General features: G+C 35.5%; 1 protein-coding gene across 4 annotated transcripts in view; it reads right to left on the bottom strand.

The window, feature by feature from the left end:
* The window catches only part of LOC138709219 (protein Fe65 homolog), a 736863-nt gene that overhangs the window by 38364 nt on the left and 672239 nt on the right, over window positions 1–26260 (bottom strand). For all 4 annotated transcript variants that reach the window (XM_069839821.1, XM_069839820.1, XM_069839823.1 and 1 more), the window contains 2 exons: window positions 7573–7814; window positions 3031–3149 (listed from right to left, as the gene is read on the bottom strand). In XM_069839821.1, the coding sequence (XP_069695922.1) occupies window positions 3031–3149; window positions 7573–7814 (361 nt within the window). The remainder of the gene's footprint in view (window positions 1–3030; window positions 3150–7572; window positions 7815–26260) is intronic.

The following is a 26260-nucleotide window of genomic DNA, read 5'->3' as shown; positions in this document are numbered from 1 at the left end:
GTGCTTCCGGGATTAGCGAGCTACGGCAGAAAGCTCACGCAAATAATTTGAAAGCTCCAAAGTATCTAGATAATTTTATTATTTACTACAAAATATCAAAATAATACCTACGGGTAGATTATTACACAAAATGAATGAATGAATGAATGAATGAATGAATGAATGAATGAATGAATGAATAAGTGCAATAGGAATAATACAAGAAAAAACGAATGCAGATTTTGTTCGAAGTGTGATATAGGCTCTGAATATAATTTTATTGTCAGTGACTGCCTGACTCATTTTTTTCTATTATTATGACTTTTTGCAAATAATTATGGTTGTGTTAATTCCTTAACGTAAGGAGAAAAAGCGCAAATAGCTTTCATATAAAAATATTACAACACTGTTAACTTACTCCTGATTGAGGTTCTGGCTGATATGTACCCACATATGTATTATCAGGCAATACATTCCACTTGACGATATGTATCAGAGGAAGAACAACTGAAGACATTATTACAAAAACAGGCCTAGTCATTTTTAATGAAATTGAGTTAAGGACACATTTGCTACTATTTCAAATGTTTATAGACTCCAAAAACGACCCATGTCAGGTGCAATAGCCACAAGGATAAACACCAGTTGTATAGAAACAGCTGACATGTGTTGTTCTATTTATTTTTATTGTTCTCCTAAAAAACAGCAATTTTGACACGGGTTGTTTTTATAATAATGTCTTCAATTGTTTGTATACATCTGAAGTCTGACTAGTGTAATATGTATCTAGTCAGCGATGTATGCAATGGAGGGGGAAAGGAACTGGCCACCCTACCCCATTATTTCCAGGTTTAGTTGTCTCATGAGTGATGTCTTATTGGTGTCACGATGTTCCAACCCAGGGTTGCCAGACGTCCTGGATTTTCCAGGATTATTCTGGATTTTAATGGTGTGTCCTGTATCCTGGATTCAGTTATATTTGTCCCAGAATGTCAAAAAGTTTAGAAAAATACAATTCTTTGCTCATTTCTGTAAAATTATTTTAAAAATTCCTTAGTCATTTTTTCAAGATCCTGTTTGACCTATGTTCAACGTTGTCATCAATGCCACCTGGCGCCTCCTATCAGGTTGAATTGAAATAAAAACGACAATACTACATATAGTATGTATTAGGTATCATACTCTCTTTAGAAGTTGATTTATTACTGACAGGATTTAAACACTGTATCAAGCATTTTTTTTTCTGTATAGATGAGGCTGTAAAGTGACATTATTTTTCAGATTTGATCAATAATTCAAACGAAATTTCATAATTCAGCAAAAGTGTAAAAATTAAAAAGTTTAGACTCTATAAAATTAATTGAACTACATAAAACTAATAAAATTAGTTGTATTGCGAATTAATTAATACAAATGTGTAGTTACATAAAGATACGCAATATCATCATCTGTCCTGAATTCCTGACTAGAGAATCTGGCAATCCTACAGTTGACTAAACAACAACTTGCCAACAATTTCTGAATAATAGTTTCCTATCTCATATTGTTTAGTTAAGTATATTCTATCATCATTAAAAGTTTGTCGATAGACTTTCGGTTCCTCATTCTATATAATGGCATACTATGGGACAGACTGACCACTTAAAAATGCTAAGGGTGATCGAAATCCTTCTTGTAGCTTCCTTCAAAAGGGAAATAAAGCTGGAATCCCGTGTCGTAGATTTATTATCTAAAAGATCCTTATCTCTGATAGAGAACTCCAGGCAGATCTGCCGGCCATTTCTCGCCAACAATGAAATTTGAAATTTGGAGATAGCATAATGTGTTTTACATGTGTGTGGACTTGGACCACACTCCATCTATAACTGATACCATATTAAACACAACACTTACAAATGCAACAACATACGGAGTAGAAACTTGGCATATGAAATCACAAACTAATTTAAAATCCATGACAATAGAAAATGAATTTCTGTAGAAGATCAGTAATGGTACGTATCTAGGTGAGATAAAAAAATGGATAAAAGGTTATTACGAGTAATTAAAGTACAACACTTAATAAGAATTATAATAATAAAGACAAGAGAGAATGTATAGAAAATTTTGCAATGAATGCCATCTGAGAATGAATAAGAATGAAAACGAGCCATGAAAAGAATACGAAATTCATTGGTGTTGCATAGACAACAGCCCTCAAGTGACCCCCAATGGTAAAAATCTAATGGAGTGAGGTCGGGTGATCTGGGTGGCCACGTCCAATCAAAACAAAAACAATGTACTATTGTCTTGTCATTGTGTTGTTTGTAAACAAACACTGGTACAAAATCAAAACAAAAACAACACAATAATATGATCAGATACTTATGAAAACAAAAGTCACTATTACTATTTTTTCCAATAAATAATCATTTTCTGTCAAATTTTCATATAAGGCATCGTTCTTATTTTTTATCCAGGAGCACGCTCACGCGTTTTCCACCCTGTATAATCATCTTATTAATTTATGATAATCTCCTTTTTAGGTCTCTTCAAGGTTGGGGCCTTCCATACAAAAAAGTATGTGGGCACCATGTGGGTATGTGGGTTAGTGATATATTAAAGTAACAATGGGTATGGTCGTTCACCTCTCCTGAGGCATGTGGACGTGAAGCCAGCAGTCTGCTGGTCTGCCATTGACTTCCACGAGCTGTCGTCACATAACAGATTCATTCATTATTTAATTTTTATTGATTTATTCTTTATTAATTAATTCATTCGTTCATCCATCCATTCATCCATTTATTTATTTATTCATTTATGTATTTTTTATTTTATTGATTCATTAATTCGTGTGTTTAATTCATTTATTTATTTGTATATTTATTTATGAAGAATATAAACATACATCAACAACACTGTTAAAATCTGAAAATATCGTAATATCAATGTCAACATCAGCTGGAGATGAGGGCCTACTTAGGCAGTAACAGGTTTTACAGTAAATAACGAACAGCAAAGCAAGTCTGACAGTGCTAACGGTCAGGTGAGCATATTGATTTGTGAACCTACACTCTCTGCATCCTTGACTAGTGGCCTCCTCGGTTCTGTCTTGCTGTTAGGCGGCATTGCGGGAGGCTCTCTCTGAATGGTGCCGCTCTTTATATGCCAGTAGTATGGGCCATCATTATCTGCAACACACACACAGTTCAGAATCAATAGGGTCCAGTAAAGAACCTAACAAGAAAACTAAAAACTGTAAATCGTACAAACTTTCTTAGTGTATGTTTACAAAAGAACTATTATTATTTCACTGAAATTTACGTGAAATTGAATAGCATAAATTGGTGAGAAGGACTTCTATACAGGGTGTAAGGGGATAAGTGTTGTCCTTTTCACAGTCGTCGGGGACTGTCTACAGGATCAAAAATGTCCATACAACATAGCGTCAAAACTTGATAGTTTTCCCAGAAAAAAATATTTCTTCTCTTATTTTATGCGCGTTATACTGTTTTTATCGTTAGTAAAATTACGAAAACAATTACATCAGTAGGTATATCTAGCAAAGAGTTTAAATACACATTTGTGTGTTCTATTACGTTTTCGTGAAATTAAATAAAATTGCTTGCTTAAATTTGTTAATATTCTGGCGTGAGAGACGTAGCAACGAGTTCAGAAGGCAGTACTCTGCACAGACGTACGTACATGTCAGCCGAGTTCAAGCTCCCTGTCCATAGGTCTACTGCCGAGCGGATGACAGTTCGGTACCAGGTATTCGATAAACAACTTACAATGTCACTCACAGTTTAGGAATATCATATGTAATTAATTTATGGAGAAAGTCGTCGTAATTCAAGTGAGACAAGAAGATGTACAGTCAATGTTTTCCGCAATGAAGGTTATCTAATCGGCGAACTTTTGTGGCGGTTTCTCAACGATTATTAGAAGCTAGGAGTCTCTTACCTCGTTTCGAAAATCACACAAAGAGAAATTTCTTTAAAAATGGTACTGCTTTATGCAAGCGGGAGAGATTAAAATGTTGCATTTAAAAAAAGTTTGTGTGATTTTGTGCAGTAAACCATTATTGTTTATTTTTTAGGCGTACAATAAAAAATGAACCAATATTCCCAATATTGTTAAATAAAATGGAAATTTACCATAAAGTTCTATTAATGAGATTGAAAGTTTGTATTTGCTGTTCGTTTTATGTAAACAACGGTCCGCTCCTGCATTAGAACAGAGCATCTGTTTTGTACCTGTATGTCTGTATTCGCTTGAGCTGTACCGTGTACTTGTAAACTCCCTCCTCCCCATCCAGAAACGTTGCCAAACGCCTAATATTGTAAACTTTAATAATTAGTTAAATATTGCAATTAGAAAAAAATTGTGAGGACATTTTTACTTCCTTATGACATGAACAATCATCAGTTAAAATAATGGCACTTATACACCTTACACCCTGTATAATTTTACTGCCACAAATAAAGTACGGTGCAACACATGATTGTTAAATCCTCCGGACATGGGCACCTTCATCTTTGTGGACTCAGCTAGTCTAGCCTCGCAAAGAATTGTATTTCTTAGGTAGAATAATGTTTAAGATTTAGAAACCCACCTCTCTTCCCAGACAAACAAAAAGTGTTCGACAAAATACGACGCACTAAGATGTGGCAAATATCATAAATCCTAGAATATACGAAACAAATCATAGAAAATATCAAAACCCTACAGAAATATTTATAACCAAAGGCGAGAGAAGGAGCAGAAATATATTATGAAAATCAAGCCTTAAGACAGGGATGCAGTTTGTCCCCAACATTATTTAATATATATTTGGACAATGCCCTTCGTAAATGGAAGACTCGAAGCTCAGAAGGAATAAAAATGGGGCATGGGATATATTTAAATATCCTATTATTCGCAGACGATCAGGTTTTAAGATCATAAGACAAGCTACGAAGAAATGCTCATGAGCTTAAATGAATATAACTTATGAATATCAACTAAGACTGATATGTACACATTATCAGACAGTGCATCTCACTTGACATGTGTCAGAGGAAGAACAACTGTTTGTATGCATCTGAAGTCTGACTAGTGTAATACGTAGCTAGTCGGCAATGTACGCAATGGAGGTGGAAAGGAACTGACCACCCTACCCCATTATCTCCTGTCCTAGTGGCCTCATAAATGTTGCTTTCTTGGTATCACTTGTCAGGTTCAGATCCGTCTTCGGACAGTTGACTAAACAACAATCAACTAAGAAAAATAAAGTTGTGGCCTTCTGTGGAAAATTCCCCGTTAGATATAAAATCTCTACATACAACCAATCAATGGAACAAGTGAAGAACTTTAATTACCTGGCTGTAATTGTAAGCTATGATCACGACAGAGATATAGCTTCCTGAGTCCTGAGAGTATAGTATAATATACTATACTTCATATATGATTATGATATCAGATGTACCGGTATGTGCAGATACCCGAAGTATAATATAATATACTTGCATTTGTACCCTAACTGTAACCTGCAGAATTTTTTCAGCATTTTCCCTAATGTCAGTGACTTTTTTGAAGTGTAAAATTATATTGAACTTCAAAAATAAAACAACAAATGCTTCAGGACTTATGAGGATGTAAACATATTTAAACACGTGTGGCACGATCAGGCGAACCCTAAGCAACAAAACCAGAAGAGAGACTTAAATAAAGATATAAAGTTATGCAGTCCCTGTTCTGCTTTATGGATGTGTCACAGACATGTACCAGAAAGTAACAAAGCCACATACAAGCGACAGAGATGAGATTTCTTCGAGCAGTGAAGGGCAGCACCGTGTTAGAGCATATTAAAATGAAGATATACAAGAGGTACTGAATATCTTCCCTATATTAAAGAAAATAAACGAAAGGCGAGACAACTAGATACAACATCTAGAAAGGATGGAAGATGATCTGCTACCGAAAGCAACCTTGAGGTACCGTCCACGAGGAAGAAGAAATCCAGAAAGGGCAAGAAAGAGTTGGAGTGAAGCCGGAATAGGCCTCAGGCCTAATACCTGAAAGGAAGAAGAAGAATGTTCGATATTTAGAGAAGGCCATGTAGAAATATTTAATCGAGTTATGGCAGAAAAACAAATGAGAATTGGCAGCGATGCACGCTGATAAAGAAAGTACTTCCAGACGATCATCGCCATCGGTTATAATCGCCGGCGATGCACGTCTGGCGATGATCGACATAAACAATCCGTAGAATGACAAGCAAGAATGATGAGTAATAGAGTCACAATTTGATGTGGGCAAGAAATGACCAGTAAATTTTGTTTGGAGCCCTTTCATTTTTCATTCACGAACAATGCCCTCTTACGATACGCGTCTTCTGACTTTACTTCCTCCCCGAGGGAAACTATTCTATAGGTTTTATTTCTATTAAAATCTAATGACCTCAATCGAGTTTGAACCCACGAATCTAGGACCTCATGGCAAGCATTGTACTCTCGATCTCTCTTCCTTGGGCACGATATGTAGATTTGTGTATTTCACATATATGTATTCCGGACAAACCAATTAATAAATACTGGTATGACGTTTTAGACTTTCCTGGTAATTGCGTTGTGAAGAATAATTACGGCGTTCTGTCACGTGTTGATAATATTATCGAAGTTACGAAACTATTTACGAGTTTCAACATCAGGTTTATATCACCCAAGATATGAAAATTAAGGCCCGATTTCTTCAATCTTTGTTAAAAGCACCTAACGTAGAGTTAATTAACTGCAAGTTAAAAGTATAAATTGCTGTTAAAAATATTGCGTTTCTTCAACTTTACATTTCACATTTTAACATACTGTTTGTTCACTCTCTGTTAGGACCAGCGATTCCAGAGTTAACCATAACCATAACCTGAACAGAAGTCTTTCTATTCTCTCAGATTTGATTTATGTTTCTTTTTCCTCAATAGCACAATTCACTAGTAAGAGTGGATATTTACAGAATATTTCTATCTATCATGTGTCTTTTTTAATTATAAAGAATGATTTTAATGTTCAAACAAATGAAAGTTGAATTTCTTATTCATTTATAACTCTGAAATAGCCTAATAGTTCAAGACAATGACCTATGAACGGCACTACCAACATGAAAGAAAAGAAGTACGTATAATAAGAAAGTGGGCCAAGCATGTATCATATTAGTGACACTGAAATTTGTATGAAATCATTAAAAAATAAACCATTTCTATAGCAATATATTGAAACATCGCAATATCAGTGAAATAAATTAGAATCCCTTCCAAAAAAAAAAAAAAAAATCGGCGTCTCTGAACACCCCGAGTGCTGAGACGTATTACCACAGTCTAGTATATACAGTCACGAAGCTCAATACGTATGGAATATGCATCCATATATAGTTGCTAGCCACTAGGATCGCTACTATCGCCTCATCACAGGCAATGCGAAATAGTACCTGCACAGTCTATTGTTCCTAGTACCCTCAACAACTCACGCTTCGTGACTGTGGTATTATTAAAATGTACCTAATCGAGGATTAATATTGCTCGCGTATCACCCGAGTAACATACTGAATTTGCAATCAGGTTGCATGTGTATTTACACGTACCTTCGTGCTTCTCCCAGCCGGGGGGCAGGTTCTCTAGGTCGCTGCTTTGGTCCCCACTGCTCGGAGAATCCACGGAGTGCTTGGGACTGTCTCCACCGTTGGACGACACCGACGACTGCTGCTGGGGAGGCGGTCGACGCTTCACGGGCACGGCATACAGGTCATTGTTCAGCTGCCCCGCGATGTGGGGCACCGAGCCGTCGTCCCCCGCGGTGTTGAGGTTCACTGGCTTCTCACATATGCTGCACACACAAGCACCAAGCAACACGTCAGTTCTATGTATCTGGAAACGGACATGGCGACAAATCTAAACTCGCAGTAAGAATGACACAACTCCTTTTCTAGTCTGGGTTTGGTGTAGGTTATCTTACCCTGAAGGTGAAGAGCACTAGATCCATCTGACAAGCAAACATTCTGATGAGGGCAGATAAAAAAGTTAAATTTGTTTCTTTCACCATGTTAATAATGTCAAAAGAAGTGCTTATACAAATTTTGGCCACTCAACAGCAATTACGAAGGCCGTAAAATACAGCGTATTCCGAATCTCAGCGCTGAGCAATCTGATGGCATCACGGTGTTCCGAATTTCAACGATGACGTCACTGATGCTCCACCGGTGTCGCATCGGTTCCATCGGCTTGCAGAGGTGGTGGCAGCCGCCATCAGTGAATCTGATTGGTTCTTGTATAAGCCGGGAATTAGCAGACGAATGACATCGTGTACTGTTGTGTCATGGCGGTGTGTTCTGTTTTGGTTCTGCTGTATTGTTTGTAATGAGCACGATGTAAAAACAATATGTTAATGGCTTATGTGCGAACATGTCAACGGACCAGTTATTACTATTGGTTCAAGAAATAAATTGTTTTTGTTTTATTTTCATTGAACGAGATGACAATACGGAAATTTCGCAAAATCTTGCTAGTGTAGCACAGACAACAACTTGTACAGCCGCTATGATAGCCATCGAACCTTCCAGTAGTTTTATTCCTATTTCGCTGCAACGTGACATTGTTGTCTACAGGTCCGGTGAGATTCGGAATACACTGATAATAAGTTCGCCAGGGGCTGTTAACAGAAATAAAGCACAATTTCACTGGAAAAATTTATTGGAACAAACAAATCATTTGTTGAGCTTTTTTCAACATATTCCCTATCGGAATTGAGACATTTGTCATATCATGGGATCGACAGAGAGGTGCAGATGGCTGTCAAACGCTGGTTCCGATCCCAGACGGCTGACTTCTACGACATAAGGATACAAAAATTGATCCCATGGTATGACAAATATCTCAATTCCAATGTGGGATATATTGACAAATAGCGCAACAATTGCTGTATCTGTTCTAATAAATCTTTCCATGCGAATGTATTTTTTCTTCTGTAAACGGCCCCAGGGAAAATCACTTTCAGCACGACCTCGTACAGTATACAGGATGAACCGTAAGTAATGCCATTAATTTCAGGAGCTTATTCTTTGAGATATTACAAACAAAAATGTTTAATACAATTATGCTCGGTTTTGCTTCCTTTTCGAGACAAAAATTGTTTTTCATAGCGAGTTTTGAGAAATCCATTGATTTAATTTCTAATAGGCCTATGCTTATTCAATTTAAGACAGCAGTGTATTATGATAATAAATGGTTGAAACAATTTCAGGTTTTTCCTTTAATTCATTCATAGTGATCTGTCCAAGGTCAGGTCTTTCACTGCAAACCCAGCATTCTCCAGTCTTTCCTATTTTCTGCCTTCCTCTTTGTCTCCTCATATGATCCATATATCTTAATGTCGTCTATCATCTGATATCTTCTTCTGCCCCGAACTCTTCTCCCGTTCACAGACCATGTTCCAATCCTCATTCTTCTTTTCTTATCTCTGGTGGGTTGCTTCATAATGTGTCCTTCCCTAGCATCTCCTTCCCGGATATTGCCCTTTAAATGTGCAGAAATTTGATCCGAACAAATGTAACATTGTAAAATTTCTTTGCAAAACGAAAAGTTACATTTGTTCAGGTGAAATTTTTGCATACTTAAAGGACAAAACTAAAATTCTTTCAACCATTTATTATCATAATATATTGCTCTCTTAAATTGACTGAATATATTTAAAATTAAATCAATAGCTTTCCAAAAATACGCTGTGAAATGTTTCATGTAAAATAATTTTTATCTAAAAAAAAAGGAAGCAAAAACGACTAAAATTGTATTAAGTTTTTTTTTTTCAAATATCTGAAAGAATAAGCCTGAAATTAATGGTACACTCTGTATATAAAAGCTTGTCTATTTTCAGAAAAATTAATAATTCTTAAAACAGTTTTTTGTATCACCTGCAAATTTACAGATACGAGGTACCACTTCTTAGCCATCGATATCTACTCTAACTCTTTAACATGTTGGTAACCATTAAGGAGCTGAACAAACTTCGAATCTCGCACCATTTTGTGGCAAAGACGCTTCCATTGACAGTAACAAAATCCTGCCCTCGGTTCAGCCTGAAACGAAACCTACTCCACGGTAAACCTCCCTCATTTGTTCGCTTACAGTGTCTGAATTCGGCACTCATTAGAGAATCTCCAGTCAGTGAAGCTGTAGACGGTTGGACAAGGTACAGGTGACCTCCAACAGCTGAGTGCGTGCGGGGAGAAATGTGCCACGTCCCCCGCCCCGCAGACAAGGTCCGGGTCAGGTCTGTTCATTCATACTCACGCCACGGGTCAGAGGGGACTATGTGCACGACCTGTCAAACAGCACACATCCAAGGAAAAATGTCATTTCAGCTATTGCAACGTTCTCGACTGACGAAAAGTATGAAAAGCTTAGAAGCGAATCATCAGAACAGTGCAACAGCAAACCAAGTACAGATAGCGTGAAATTAAATATGTTTACAACAAACTGAACCACAAAACACAATAAACAAGTTCTATTCAACAATAAAATTGTCTTCAGTTTTATTCCAATTTTTCCATTCTCGACGTAGGCCTAACACCACTTTCCGAAATGCCACATTTGTCACTACACCCAATATTAAGACAGTTCCTAAGATAGAAGCGTGAGCAGAAGATAATTCCCAAGAAAGACCGAACTGAAATTCACATAAATGATACGTGATGACATAGAAAGTAAACATGAAAATGCGACCCCTGATCACATATATGGGATGCGATTGACTAGTCACCGACAAAGATTTACTTGTGGTTTTGATTTGGGATGAGTGTCTAATCATGTTATTAGTTTTTTTTTTTTTTCGCAAAAAAGGAATGACACGATTCTTGGTCGTCGAAAGTTCAAGTTCTACAGCACTGTTCACGCGATATCGACGTAGCCAGAAAGATATCTGGTCGTGCATGCGTAGAGCTATTTTGATCCTACCCTAAAGTACACACCAGTGTAAAATGTTATCAGTTGTCTATTTCTAGTGTAGGTCTCTTTTTACGTCCTTGATCGTTTACCTTTTATGAAAGTTTGAAATATAGGCTACCGTGTAACAGCATTCGCCAAAGTGGGAGAACAATATTAATTTCAAAATACAAATGTAAATCCATGGAAAAGACAGCAAGGAACATTGTAAGGACCACAACAAAGATAACAAGGAGCACGATAAGGACAAAGATTAGGACCACGATAGCATATTTCAAGAAACACGACAAACACCACGACAAAGAGTATGATAAATATCACGACATGGATCGCGATAAGGATTACAAGAACCAGAACTAAGAAAAGAACTATTATAAAGATAACAAGGACCACGATAAGGACAAACATCAGGACCACGGTAATATACTATGACAAGAAACACGACCAACATCATGACAAGGATTACGATAGATACCACGACATGGACCACGATAAGGATTACGACAAGGACCAGGACCATGAGAAGGACTATTAGAAAGACAACAAGGACAACGATAAGAATCATGACAAATATATAAATGACTTTCGTAAGGACCACGAAAAGGACAAAGATATGAACGACAAGAATAACAATAAGAATCGCGACATGAACGACGGTAAGGAAAACGATAAGGAACACAACTTGGACCACGACAAGAAGCACGATAAGGACTACGACATGGTAATGATCACGACATTAAACACAATCTTCAAAATAAGAATTACAATAAAGACCTCAATGTGGACGACGATAAGGATCACGTCAAGGACCACGATAAGGTTCACGACAAAGACGAGGACAAGTATCACAACATGGACCACCATAAGGATCACGACAAGGACCAGGATAAGGATCACGGCGTGAACCACAAGCACCATGACAAGGATCACGATAAGGATTCGGACATGCGCCACGATTAACACCGCGACAAAGATCACGATAAGGATCACAACATGGACAAGTACAAACAAAACAAGGATCACGATAGGAACCACGACATGGACCACGATAAGGAGTTCGAAATTTACCAAGATAAGGACCATGACAGAAACAAGAAATGGCCTATTTTAAGAACAAGTGCCTATTTTCGCCTGTTTTCGTCTTTTAAAAAGAAACTGAAATATTAGTCATTTGCTATTTTTACTTATTTTAACAAGAAACATTTTAATGTCTCCAATTTATCCTTCTCATATGCAAGTTTAATGTTTACTATCCTACAAATACAATCTTTTATACAATTTATTTCATTATATAAACGAAATTACCAGTATGCTTAAAATCTCCTCCCACTCAGCCAATTGTCATTAGTGAAAAGCGCGAACTGTATTCTCTTTAAATGCTGGCTTACAGGAAATAAAACAAATTGGCCAAATAATGAAAGATAACACTATAGAAGTTCATCTACACTAGCTTGCTTACTTCAAACAGATGCCAGTTACGTCAGTTTAAGTAGAAATATATTTTTTTTCTGCAGGCTAATGAAAACTGACACAAGACAGAATTTAACATTAAATAAATCTAAATATTATGTACCTTGTGGTACTGTATAAAGAATAGAAAGTTGTGTATAAATTAAGCTATAAAATATATTATACCTTTTCTTAATATTAGTGTTTTTTCATGTTTCAATTGCCTTTTTTGTCTGTTATTGTGTCTTTTATAGATTTACAGTACCTTTTTTCATGTATTTATTGTTTTTTTGCCTGCTTCTTTTAAATATTAGGGGAGAGTTGGGTAATATCGGACATCGGGTAATATCGGACAGTGCGTTCCTTTCATCTACCACCATATGATAGTATCTGAATGACATGGTTATGTTTCTGTATGCGACATCACAGAAACGTAATCATGTCAATCAGGTACTATCATCGTGTGGTAGATGAAAGAAACTCACTGTCCGATATTACCCGATGTCCGATACTACCCAACTCTCCCCTATAAATGGCTAAACATCCGGACCCTACTTATAATGGATTACGTACACCATAACGAAAAATAAGAGGCCGCCCAGTCATGAAACAGCCACGAACTCCAAATCTTATAAGGAGGAAACGGAAGACGACTACAATCGTTATAGAACTGCCGTCGTCATCGTCATCATCATCATCGTCATCGTCGTCATCATCATCATCATCATCATCATCATCATCATCATCATCAACTTAATGGATTAAATTAGGCGATCTGTTATATCTTCAGGTATTATGAAAGAACTGATACATCTCTCGTTTCCTGAGCAGTCCTACTTTTTTCTGTCGGTCTGTAATTTAAGATCTGGAATTATCTTCTAACCATTCTTCTTAAGTGATCCATCTAATTTTATTGCTCCGTATGTGTTTATTGTGCAGACATTTCCAATTTTAAATTTTTGGCGAATTTCATCACTTTTCTTGTGGCCCAATACATTTTGTCCTCTCAGAGATGTTGCTACTAGTTTTAATTGTGGTATTGTGTCCACGTCTCTGAACCATATAGCAGTGTTGTAAAATTTCGAAAGGTCTACAGTTTGTTACCGCACTTGTTTAATTAAAGTCTTTTTATTGTGCCAATGAGTTTCTAGAAGAGAAGCTGGAGTTACTACATTAGATGTAATGGAAGGAAGCTACAGGTATTGTTCTATAATTTATAATAATTTTTATTCTAAAGGGATTTGCCCATTATAAAAACCACTACTTTTCTTTTATTAGTAGAAATTTCAATTGTCTTGGTTTGTGATTAATGATTATACATACAATTTATGTACTGGTCTCTGTAGGTTACCTCAGGGTCAGCTAGTACCATCTATTCCTCTCCACATAATAATGTGTTTGTTGGGTAAATGCAATACAATAATTTCTTGGAGTCCGTAATTGTACCTATTTTTAAGAAGGGGGACAAGACTAACTGTGGTAACTTTCGAGGAATATCACTTTTGCTGACGTCGTACAAAATTTTGTCCAATATTCTTTGAGAAGATTAACTCCGTACGTAGATGAAATTATTGGGGATTATCAGTGCGATTTTAGGCTTAATAGATAGACTATTGATCAGATTTTTTGTATTCGACAGATATTGGAGAAAAAAATGGAAGTATAAGGGTACAGTACATCAGTTATTCATAGATTTCAAAAAGACATATGACTTGGTTAAGAGAGAAGTTTTATATAATATTCTTATTGAATTGAACGGGTTATATCAGCTTCTTGTCTATGCGAATGACGTGAATATGTTAGCAGAAAATCCACAAACGATTAGGGAAAACACGGGTATTTTACTTGAAGCAAGTAAAGCGATAGGTTGGGAAGTAAATCCCGAAAAGACAAAGTAGGCCTATATGATTATGTCTCGTGGCCAGAATATTGTACAAAATGGAAATATAAAAATTGGAGATTTATCCTTCGAAGAGGTGGAAAAATTCAAATATCTTGGAGCAACAGTAACAAATATAAATGACACTCGGGAGGAAATTAAACGCAGAATAAATATGGGAAATACCTGTTATTATTCGGTTGAGAAGCTTTTGTCATCTAGTCTGCTGTCAAAAAATCTGAAAGTTAGAATTTATAAAACAGTTAAATTACCGGTTGTTCTGTATGGTTGTGAAACTTGGACTCTCACTTTGAGAAAGGAACAGAGATTAAGGGTGTTTGAGAATAAGGTTCTTAGGAATATATTTGGGGTTAAGAGGGATGAAGTTACAGGAGAATGGAGAAAGTTACATAACGCAGAACTGCACGCATTGTATTCTTCACCTGACATAATTAGGAACATTAAATCCAGACGATTAAGATGGGCAGGGAATGTAGCACATATGGGCGAATCCAGATATGCATATAGAGTGTTAGTTGGGAGACTGGAGGAACAAAGACTTTTGGGAAGGCCGAGACGTAGATGGGAGGATAATATTAAAATGGATTTGAGGGAGATGGGATATGATAGATAGGATAGGGACCGATGGCGGGTTTATGTGAGGGCGGCAATGAATCTGCGGGTTCCTTAAAAGCCATTTATAAGTAAGTAAGTAAGTAACATCCACTGCCATTTTCGGCAACTTCATTTGTGAGCAAGTCACAGTAGCCAACCTGATTTTACACCTTAATTTATGACATTATTGTTACTTAACATGTATTGTTAATGTTAATTTTTATTCTTAAGTTTAATATAGCCTACATGCTTTGTAGACCTACCGATTTGGCCAGTTACAGCGGATTCCCATTAGTACGTTCCAAAGTTTTGATCGATTGACCGTGTTCAGCATCAGTAGTCCCCACGAGACCGTACCAGCCATTACCAAACACCGAACGATTATTATTATTATTATTATTATTATTATTATTATTATTATTATTATTATTGTATTATACGGCATCATTTCAAGTAAATTACTCTTTCATTATACGAGTACATTCAGTTCAGTATCAAGATTAAACCACCGTTTTCTGTCAAGATTACATTCTTCGACCTTTTTGTTTTTATTTTGTCTGCCAAGATCATGGCCTCCTGATATACGTTATTTACACGCATCCCTTAAGACTTGCATAATTCAAAACCGAAGCCGAGTGTGTCTGTGAGCCGAGGACTCTTTAATAGAAGGAACGGTATTGCATTTGTGGGATGTACGGATGTCACTCCTGCCTTCAACTTCTAAACGAATAATACTGCAAATAATAATATTAATGTGGATAATTGATATTAGAGGAAAAAATTCGCTCCGGCGCCGGGGATCGAATCCGGGTCCTTGGTTCTACGTACTAAGCGCTCTAACCATTGAGCTACGCCGAAGTTCAATCCACAGCACCGGATCGAATCCCTCTCCTCCAGTGCTTTTCCCTTTGTGGCCTGACTCCAAGTTCGACATATATGTTGACGTTTATATTAGTCAACTGCCATTCTACAAGGAGCGCACTCAATTGAGTGACTTGGTGGTCAGGATTTCACAGTAATATGCACTGTTGGGCGAAGAATCTACGTAAAGATTAATATGGATGTTTTCAGTTCTAAACTTTTGCTTAGAGAAGTTAGCAATTTACTTATATTTAACAATCATCATTCTGAGCAAAATATTATGTTGTTCGTGATGTATTATGTAAGTATAAATTACAAAATGAACTGACTTCTTAGATACTGAATATGAACAAAATTCAACTAGAAGTTTAGATGGGTTCTGGTTGAGAATACTACGGCACCCTTGAATAAAATCTTTCGCATAGAATGTTTAGCCGATTATTTATTACTATGGCTAGTATTTTGTAAATTAGTTTTAGGACAATATTCTTCATATGTAGACCTTCTTCACTTAATGAAAAATATAAAATTCCTTTCCACTGATTTTTCAATAAAAATATTTTTACGGTTATTTAACGGCACTATATCACCTACGATTATAATTAGTGCCATTCGAATTGGTGATAACGATATGGTACTTGGCGATATGAGATCGAGGATTCGCTAAGTGATTATCTGACATTCGCCTTACAACTGACGGAAACCTAAGGAAAAACTGAACCTGGAAATCAGCTCAAGCGGGAATCGAACACATACTCAAGCACAGCTCCAGTTCACATGAGTTGAGAAATTCGGCTATGTAATTTGAAAATGTTCTAGAGTTTTTTTGTCGTAATTCACGAAACTATTGTACACTAATATTATTAGAACATGTGATATTTCTGTGCAGGAATTCTGCGTAATCATATGATGAAGGATGGATAGAACGGAGAAAAATTCTCTCCGGCACCGGGACTCGAACCCGGGTTATCAGCTCTACGTGCTGACGCTTTATCCACTAAGCCACATCGGATTCCGGTTCCGATGCTGGATCGAATCCCCTCAGTTTAAGTTCTATCTCTCAGTTTTCCCTTTGGTGGTCTACCCTCATGTAACTGTGTCACAGAATATTGACAGTGGCACAATGTCCAACGCACTATGTACAGAGGTGCACTCATTACGAGTGCCTAAGTGGCCGGGATCCGACGGAATGAGCGCCGTCTTGAATCACTAAGTGATTACTTATGCATATCATATTATTATGATGTACCGAAGTACATACGATATTTCCGTGCAGAGTCCCGGTGCCGGAGAGAATTTTTCTCTGTTCTATCCATCCTTCATCATATTGTACATATAATAAAAAAATTCTTCGTTGCACTATGCTCATGTCCAATAATTGGCTTCTCGCTAACAACTGAAAGAGTTCCCTCGTTTGCCAATATAAGACCAAAAATGAATATGACAATCGCTCAGGATACATCCGTACAAGTGTGTACTTATTTTGTTAAGTTATGTTTTATACTAATGTTAATGTTATATCTGTTTCCCTTTCTACAGCACTGCTTTCGAACTTTCCTTTTAATGAAAGACTTCTCATTTCAATGCTCAATACTTTTTCTTATTCTGATTGTTGAGAGCAGGGTATTATTCGATTTGCGGACCTTGGTTTGTGAACAACTGCAACGACGAGAAGAATAAATTAAACAGATGTGGAACAAAGAAGACTCCATCTCACCAAGATGAATAAAGAAGTCCTCGAATAAAAACAAACTGAACTGAAAAGTAACTCGGATGAAATATGGTGAATAAAGAGCTAAAGCGATTAAAGAAACAGTCTATTTACGCCATCTGAATTTTAAAGACGACAAAAATAAAGTTGAACATCACAGAAATGTCATAATTGCATAGACATCAATAAAAGAAAAACGAAAGAAAAGAGATAAGGTTGGTTAAATTGAAATCCTTCAACTTTATTTCGTTCTTCGTGGCTAAAACAATAAGCAGACACAAAAGCGGATGAGCAAAGTTTTAAAGAAAATTAAACTAGATCCAGAGCTTTATGTACACTGCTGCATCAACATTTTTAAACAATAAAGAAAAAGAAAGGAAGAAAGAAAGAAAGTCCGTCATACTTACTTACTTGCAAATGGCTTTTAAGTAACCCGCAGGTTCATTGCCGCCTTCACATAAGCCCGCCATCGGTCCCTATTCTGAGCAAGATTAATCCAGTCTCTATCATTATATCCCATCTCATTCAAATCCATTTTAATATTATCCTCCCACCTACATCTCGGTTTCCCCATCTGACACTCTATATGTATTTCTGAATTCGCCCATACGTGCTACATGCCCTGTCCATCTCAAACATCTGGATTTAATGTTCCTAATTATGTCAGGTGAAGAATACAATGCGTGCAGTTCCGCGTTGTGAACTTTCTCCATTCTACTGTAACTTCATCCCTCTTAGCACCAAATATTTTCCTAAGAATCTTATTGTCAAACACCCTTAATCTCTGTTCCTTTCTCAAAGTGAGAGTCCAAGTTTCACAACCATACAGAACAACCGGTAATATAACTGTTTTATAAATTTTAACTTTCAGTTTTTTTTGCCAGAAGACTACTCGTAGATAACAAAAGTTTCTCAACCGAATAATAACAGGCATTTCCCATATTTATTCTGCGTTTAATTTCCTCCCGAGTGCCATTTATATTTGTTACTGTTGCTCCAAGATATTTGAATTTTTCCACCTCTTCGAAGGATAAATTTCCAGTTTTTATATTTCCATTTCGTACAATATTCTGGTCACGAGACATAATCATATACTTTGTCTTTTCGGGATTTACTTCCAAACCTATTGCTTTACTTGGTTCAAGTAAAATTTCTGTGTTTTCCCTAATCGTTTGTGGATTTTCTCCTAACACATTCACGTCATCCGCATAGACAAGCAGCTGATGTAACCAGTTCAATTCCAAACGCTGTCTGTTATCCCGAACTTTCCTATTGGCATATTCTAGAGCGAAGTTAAAAAGTAGTCATACAAGAATATATGAGAAATATAACATAAAATAAAAAAAAATAGAACATGGCTAGTAAAATGTGTTTCCGGCCTCAGAATGAAATTCAACAATTCCATAAGAATGGCGTCATTGACAACACATACGACGGAAAAGACAAATATTTTTATGATAATTGATTGACATGAACGGTGCTAATGTATTTTGTTTGTGTGATATAATACTAAAATTATACAACATCTCAGTCAATTAAATCTGACGAACTGAACGTCCATTATAAGATATAGCCTAAGAGTAGAAGTGACAGGGCCTATAACTGTGCAGATTAAAGGGATAGAATATATTAAACTAAATAAAAAAACATATTATGTGTTTTAAAATTAAGTGCATGGTTAATTAGAGAATTAGGCTGAAAATCTGGTTGGTTGGCAAAAGCTCATCGCTGGATCATGTATGAAAACACACACGCTCTGGGTCTGAATAACTGAGTTCCGTCTCTTAGTCAAGTCACTTCTGTAAGGTTGTCAGAATTCCTAATGGTAGGAAATAACTATCAGTGTTAATTTTTTTATTTAATTTGAAAGAAAACCGTCTATTTTATTGAAAAACACAGGGATCAATAATTTCTTACCAGTTACTCAGATAAGAGTAAAGATCAGAGTCGTATGGATAGTAGGATACTTCTAGAGTTAAACATGTTAACATTTACGGGTTTTCTCTGAGAAAAGTATTAATTTGGGGCTAATACGGTATAGTATATTTTGTTGTCCTCTATCCACGGAATAAGCCGCAGAGTTATATTACCGTACTTCTATCCTGTATAATTTTTATCAAAATTTTATAACTGTTTTATTAATAACTGTGGACCTTGAAATATTCAATAAAATTATACCATATGTATAGACTACCACGATTAGTCAGTCCACGTGTATACAAGTTGTTATACGTAAAAAAAAACACACACACACACGCACGCACACGCGCACACACACACAAAACACACACATAAAAGTATTACCAATTTATGTTATAAGCAGGCAGTGCATTTTCGTTCCCAGACAAGTTACGGAAGTTATCGGTTAGTATGTCCTGGAGTTTTAGTGTTCAAACTCTGACCCTAAATGCTTACGTCAGGACGCTACGAAAGGTATAACCTAGTTCGGTACATAATAATAATAATAATAATAATAATAATAATAATAATGATGGAGCATGAAAACTGTACGTGGGATTGCTACTAAATTGAAATGGTCTGTCCAGCTACTTTTTGACCATATAAACGCACTAACACAGCAAAACTAGCTCTGTACAAATATTAGTGTTACATATTACAGAAAATATAATTAGATCGATAATAATACTGAACTAGTATATACAATATATAATTATTATAGAACATAATAGTAAACATGATACACATTAACTGTAAATACTCTATATATTATATAATACATATAATTATATTCATTTAACGAAATCAACTCCGTTACTGTGGACAAAAACATATATTCTGGGATTATGAAATTTATACATTTTACTATAACTGCCAGTAAAAATTTGTTTAAGCTAAGAAAATGTTCTTTCTACGTCACATGACATTACAGGGACAAAATAATAACAAAAATCAATATACAAATTATCAATATTTACATTTTACGCAATATATACAAATAATTCGTTTATCAAAACCTAACCCGTCACAGTGAACGAAAACATATTCTGAAGATATGAAATGAAAATCTTTTACGAACATCACATAAAATTTGTTTAAACTAAGAGAATGTTCTTGCTACGTCATATGACGTTACAGGGGCATATTTATATTACATTACATCATTGTTATTTAATGACCCCATGCGTACCTGCTTGCAATTCGACCTTACTTATGCATTCACGTGACGTAATAGATGCAGCTGCCAGAAGAAACTACTAGATTCGCTGTACGATTGGGAACGAAAATGCGCTGCCTGGTTTATAAGATTTTGTTTTTTTAATGTGACATTCTTCTGTACCGGTACATGAAAATGCAGGGACAGGGAAATTCCATAAAATACGGGGAGACAGGGAGAAACAATACACTATTACACTTTAAGCGACGCCTCTGTGTCCAGCAAATTATTAAACTACTCCTATTTTTTTTTCTCATTGCCATTTTTTGAGTCCTTTTCTTACTTCGACTCATGTACCCCTGTACTAATCCTTTCATTATTCTTTCCCGCAATTTTTCTACTATTTGTGTTTGTTTCTCTTCCTTTTTCTCAAATTCTAACATCTAATTCTGTGTCGAGTGAACGTTTACTCGTTATTTAAGCATGAGTGAAGATCCAGTAAATAAACTCGAGGCAGACAAGACTAATCTTTAATTGTTGACTCGGAGTAGAGATGGACGCAAAAATACAAACACAATCAAGAGAAATGGGAATCAATCTTACATGTTATCTCTGCAGTCTGGGAGACCAATCCGGAACGAGATTGGTCGTGACGTCAGCCTTACTTGTAAGAGGTTGGGGATCCTCCAGTCTGCAGGCAATCAATACTTGTTGTGTGTACTCCGAGTGGTGGCGCCACTTCCACACATTCTTAATAAAACGGACCGCGATGCATGTTTGCCTATGTGCTCAAGGGATGACAGCACAATATGACTCAAGGCCGCCCAATCCCCCTCCCAGGCTAATTTGAAGTGGAAAGTCATTTCATTATCCCAGACTTCTGTAATTTAACTGATGCTTCTACTCTGTGTATATCATACATCTTTTTTTTTACAATTAGAAGCTAGCAGTATCGTGTCGTAACATCTTTCACTATAATTACTGTACACAGATCTATGCAACCCTCTCACTACGTCAACGTCACAGAAGATTTTAATTAAGAAGCAGTAATACGTTTTCATGTAAACGGAATTGAAAGGACACTGGCTCCTATAGCAACGCAACACATGACACATGGCTTTGATATTAAGTACAGTACATGTTTCTGGGGCATATATGTATGTGTATCCTTAAGAACACCATGTAACTGCTGTTACTGAAAGAATTTTAATTAAATTAATTAAAATATTGTTAAAGTAATTGCCCTTATGGCCCTTTTAAGTCTTCTATTCCAAATTTTGAAATATCATTTATATAACAACAGCACATAAAAAAAAAACTTTCTTTGTTCTTAACTTCTACAATAAACTGTCTAGCCTTTATCAATCAGTTAATCTTTTAGTATTTTGATTTTTATTGTATTTGTAAATTTAATATTAATTGTAATTATAATTGTAATTGTATTCTTAATATTGTAGTTGTAATCCCCTGGTAGAGGGAAAGAGAAGGCCTGATGTAGGGTGACCAGATTCACAACGATAGAAAGGAGGACACAAAGCTTCAAAAAGGAGGACATTATTTGAAAAAAAAAAAAAAAAAAAAGAGGACAGAAAATATGTATTTAGATTTAGGCTTAGGCCTATAATATACTATAAATTACATCAATATCTATTGTCTTACAAAATATTTACAGTACAGATTTAGGCTTAAATCATACTTAAAAGTATGTTAATATTACAAAAATAATTATGATAAAACTTAATAATAACGATTTTACAGTTAGCTACGTATGAAAGTCAAGAGAACTATAATTATTAAAGAGGACAGAAAATATCTACCCTATTTAGATTTAGGTTTAGGCCTATATTATATTTAAAAGTATGTCAGTATCTATTTTGTTACAGTATACTTATGATAAAACTTAACAATATAAAATGATTTTACAGTTAACTACATATGAAAGCCAAGGGAACTATAATTATTATCAAAATACATAAAAAGAAGACACAAAATGTAAATTTAATATTACTTTGTATGCGAAGAGAGTTTTGATCGTTGGCAAAGAGTATATTCTGTCTATGCTGCAGCTACCTACAGGAGAATTACTTGAAAAAGGCGACAAAATAAGATAATTTCAAAATATCAAACATACAATTTACGAAAAGGAGGACATTTCTTGATTTTTTAAAAATCCGCCCGGATCCCGGACAAAGGCCTAACTAGTTTTCTTTCCTCTTCTCGTATTTCCCGCTGGTATCCAATCTAAAATTTGTTTTGGGGGCCGATCATCATCCATCCTTCTAATGTGTCCATATCATATCAGCTGCATATTATGTAATCTAAAATAGAACCTTTATATCCCATCCGTCTTAAGTCTCATTTCTCATACAACCTTGAACACCGTGCTGCTCTTAAAAAATCAGTTCCAGTGGAGGTCAATTTACATTTTGTCTTTGAATTTAGTCTGAATACTCTCAAAATGAATTGCAAAGAAACATGGATACTAAAGGTACTGCAGATGCTATAAAAATGAGGGGTTTAGGAGGAGACTGGGAGTGATATAGAGAAGAATGGCGGAAAATAATTTGGGCACAGGAAGATGCTTGAGCACTTGAAAAACCTGTTCTTATATATTATTATATCTGACATCAATATTTCATACTACTTGCCTCTTAAAAGTCTGCGAATTATTTGTTAATAACACTGACTTGCATGTCCGAGTTAAGGAGTTAGGTACAGCTTACAGCAGTAAAATATTTGGAAATATTCAACATTTTTTCCTCCATTATTGTATCTTGTACAGTAATGAAAATTTGTATGTGTAAAACACTGCCCTTCTGCTATATGAAAAAAAAACATCTTTATGATTTTAAAAAATTATATATATATATATTTTTTTTTTTTTTTTAAATTTAAAAACTGTGCAGTTCACTGTGCAGTGATGTCATATGTCATATTGATTTATTGATATAGTTCACAAGTACAAAACTTAATAATATAACAAAAGATCTATAAACAAATGTAATTCTACATACTAAATATACAATTTCCTAGACTTTATTTTATCGCAAATCTCAATAATTTATGGTTCAAACTTGCACTTACGCACTGTGCAGTGATGAAGCGTTTCCCTCAAAACTCATAAACTTGTTAACTTTTTCATGTTTTCTTTCTCAAAACTCCCTCAAAACTCACAAACTTGTTAACTTTTTCATGTTATCTCTTTTTTATTTTATTGCTGAAACTCATGTTTACAATATCATGCTCTTTCAACTACATTCCTTAATAAATAATATATTTATATTTTTTTGTATAATAGAAAATACTGATATTTGACCATTTTTTAGAAATGAATTTATTTTTTATCAGGCAATCTATCAAAGGAACAGAAGTGATCTTATATCATATTGTAGATATGACATGCGTAAATACACACAAAAAGTTGTATCACAGAATGTTGGATAGTTTTTAGTTATGTGGGAAACGCATCATCACTGCACAGTTAACAAAATTTGGGGGGGGGGGGGAAGTTAATATTTTTTTAATCGTAAAAATATTTTTTTCATATACCAGAAGGAAAGTGTTTTACACATACTAATTTTTATTGTTGTACAAAAAAATGTTTAATATTTCCAAAATGGTATTGTTGTAAGCTGTACCTAACCCCTTAAGACTGATAAGCATTACGTTTTCCCTTTTCACTTTTTCATTTCATATCTTTTATTTACACATCTTATACTAGCAAGTAAGAAAATATAGACTACAAAAATATGAGGGTTCTAGAAACAGAACGTATCACGTACAAAATCGTGTTTTTCGGGATAATGCAAAAACGTTCTACGACTTTCTGTTTAAAAATTTCATTTTTCTTTTATATTATGTTAATCGACTTCAGCGTCATAAATGAAATGTCATTACTTTTGAAAATATATTTTTTTACAGGAATACTCAAACTTTAAAACTCAAATTTATTTGATTTTTCTGTATAAAACATTGCATAAATAACAAAAACTCTGGGAAAAAAAAAAACACGAAAAACGTCTTTGGTATCATAGACTATATCTGCCCATCTGTCTATATGAGGCGACTCTATTCTTAGATCTGCCGTAAATCTATTAGCAGACAGTTTCTAATAAAAAAACGGTTGTTCGGTTACGAACAGCTACTGTAAAATTATCTTTGTATTTTATTAACAGCAGTTCACTAGAGACGTAGTTACAGCCGTGGATTATGAATTTGGAGTCTCATACTAAGAGTACAGCTTCTAACAGCGACTCAAACTTTTGGTAGGGATTGGAAAATTACAGTGGAGGCATGCATGTGATAAAAATCGATACTGCAACATTGCAGGCGGGGAGGGGGGGTTAACACCGTTGTTATGGAAACGCAGACAGGTGCAACCGCGCCAAGAAGTCTCTGCAACATCAACTAGCAACTACACTCCAGGTATGTACTAGTTAGTGACGAGCAAGCAGCTCAAACCTGGAAAACGGGTTGGTTTCCCGCCTGTGACAATTTGTATTAATTACATTCCTCTTTATCTGCATCTGAAGCGCTTACTATGTGCCAAAGAAGATACTGTAGTTATATTCTATAGCATTAATGCACTTGCAGGAATAAGAAGTCTGGTGTGGATGTAACTTCAAAAATTCAAACTAAAAGAAACATTGATTTTCGAGCTAAAAGATGGAAATACACTCTGTGATCAAAAACATATTTTCGTATTACGGTAATATGGAGGAGAGAAGAAGTCGGCTGAGGAAGAGATAAGAAATATTTGCTATAATATTCATCTTCCTACAACACGGTTTATATTCAAAACGCATGTTGCATGAAACATTTTTTTTTTTAACAAATGCAAACAGGATGTTCCTTCAAAATAAAATTGTACCTTGATATGCGATTTCATACGTATTTGATCGTGTATGGAAACTTATATTCTGATGGAGAAATGTTTTGCGTCCACAGTTTTCTCTTTTTATTAGACAATTATATTTTAATTTTTAATCTGCATTGTTTTACAAAAATGACTGCTGGAAGAAACACCCTAATCATTTCAGCACTTGACACTTAGTCATATCTGATAATCCTACTTCTCTCTGGTTATCAACTATGTGCGAAGTAGTAATATTTTGTGACAAAGACGTTTCACCCTAGATCATATATACATATGTAGGCCTAACAGATAGTTCTTCCCTATGTTAAAATCGGTAGCACTTTGAAGAAAACAACCGCCAGGATCGCCACCCGTCTGCCGTAAACGAACACGAGATGGCAGTACAGTCACTAATGCAATTTAAATGGGAGTTATGACGTGACTCCTCATGTAACAACTAGATGGCAGCATAGTAAACCTGACAAAAGTTGTTACCGTCAAAGCCTATAAGACCGAGCAATCTGGATATATATAATCTAGATTTTCACCGACGAAAATCTCAGAATATCTTTCATTACATATTGCAGTAGAAGGGATAAAAACTATTCGATATGATTATCATATTTTACGATATGCTTGACTTATTTATGTCCTTTTACTCTTTAGCAGAGCACAGGGCTTCGATGAAGAAGCGGCAATGTGCGGCATAACCCCAAGCTCTCCAAAGGTCTAGCCTTTGTTCTTAGCTTCTTCCTCTACACTGCGTCTCCATGACTTTCGTGGTCTTCCTCTCTACCGGTGACCTCGAGGATTCCAGAAAGAGCTGTCTCTCCACGAAATTCTAATCTTTT

This window comes from Periplaneta americana, chromosome 11 (genome assembly GCF_040183065.1).
Source record: "Periplaneta americana isolate PAMFEO1 chromosome 11, P.americana_PAMFEO1_priV1, whole genome shotgun sequence".
Taxonomy (NCBI): Eukaryota; Metazoa; Arthropoda; class Insecta; order Blattodea; family Blattidae; genus Periplaneta; species Periplaneta americana.
This window is presented reverse-complemented; position numbering and strand designations above follow the sequence as displayed.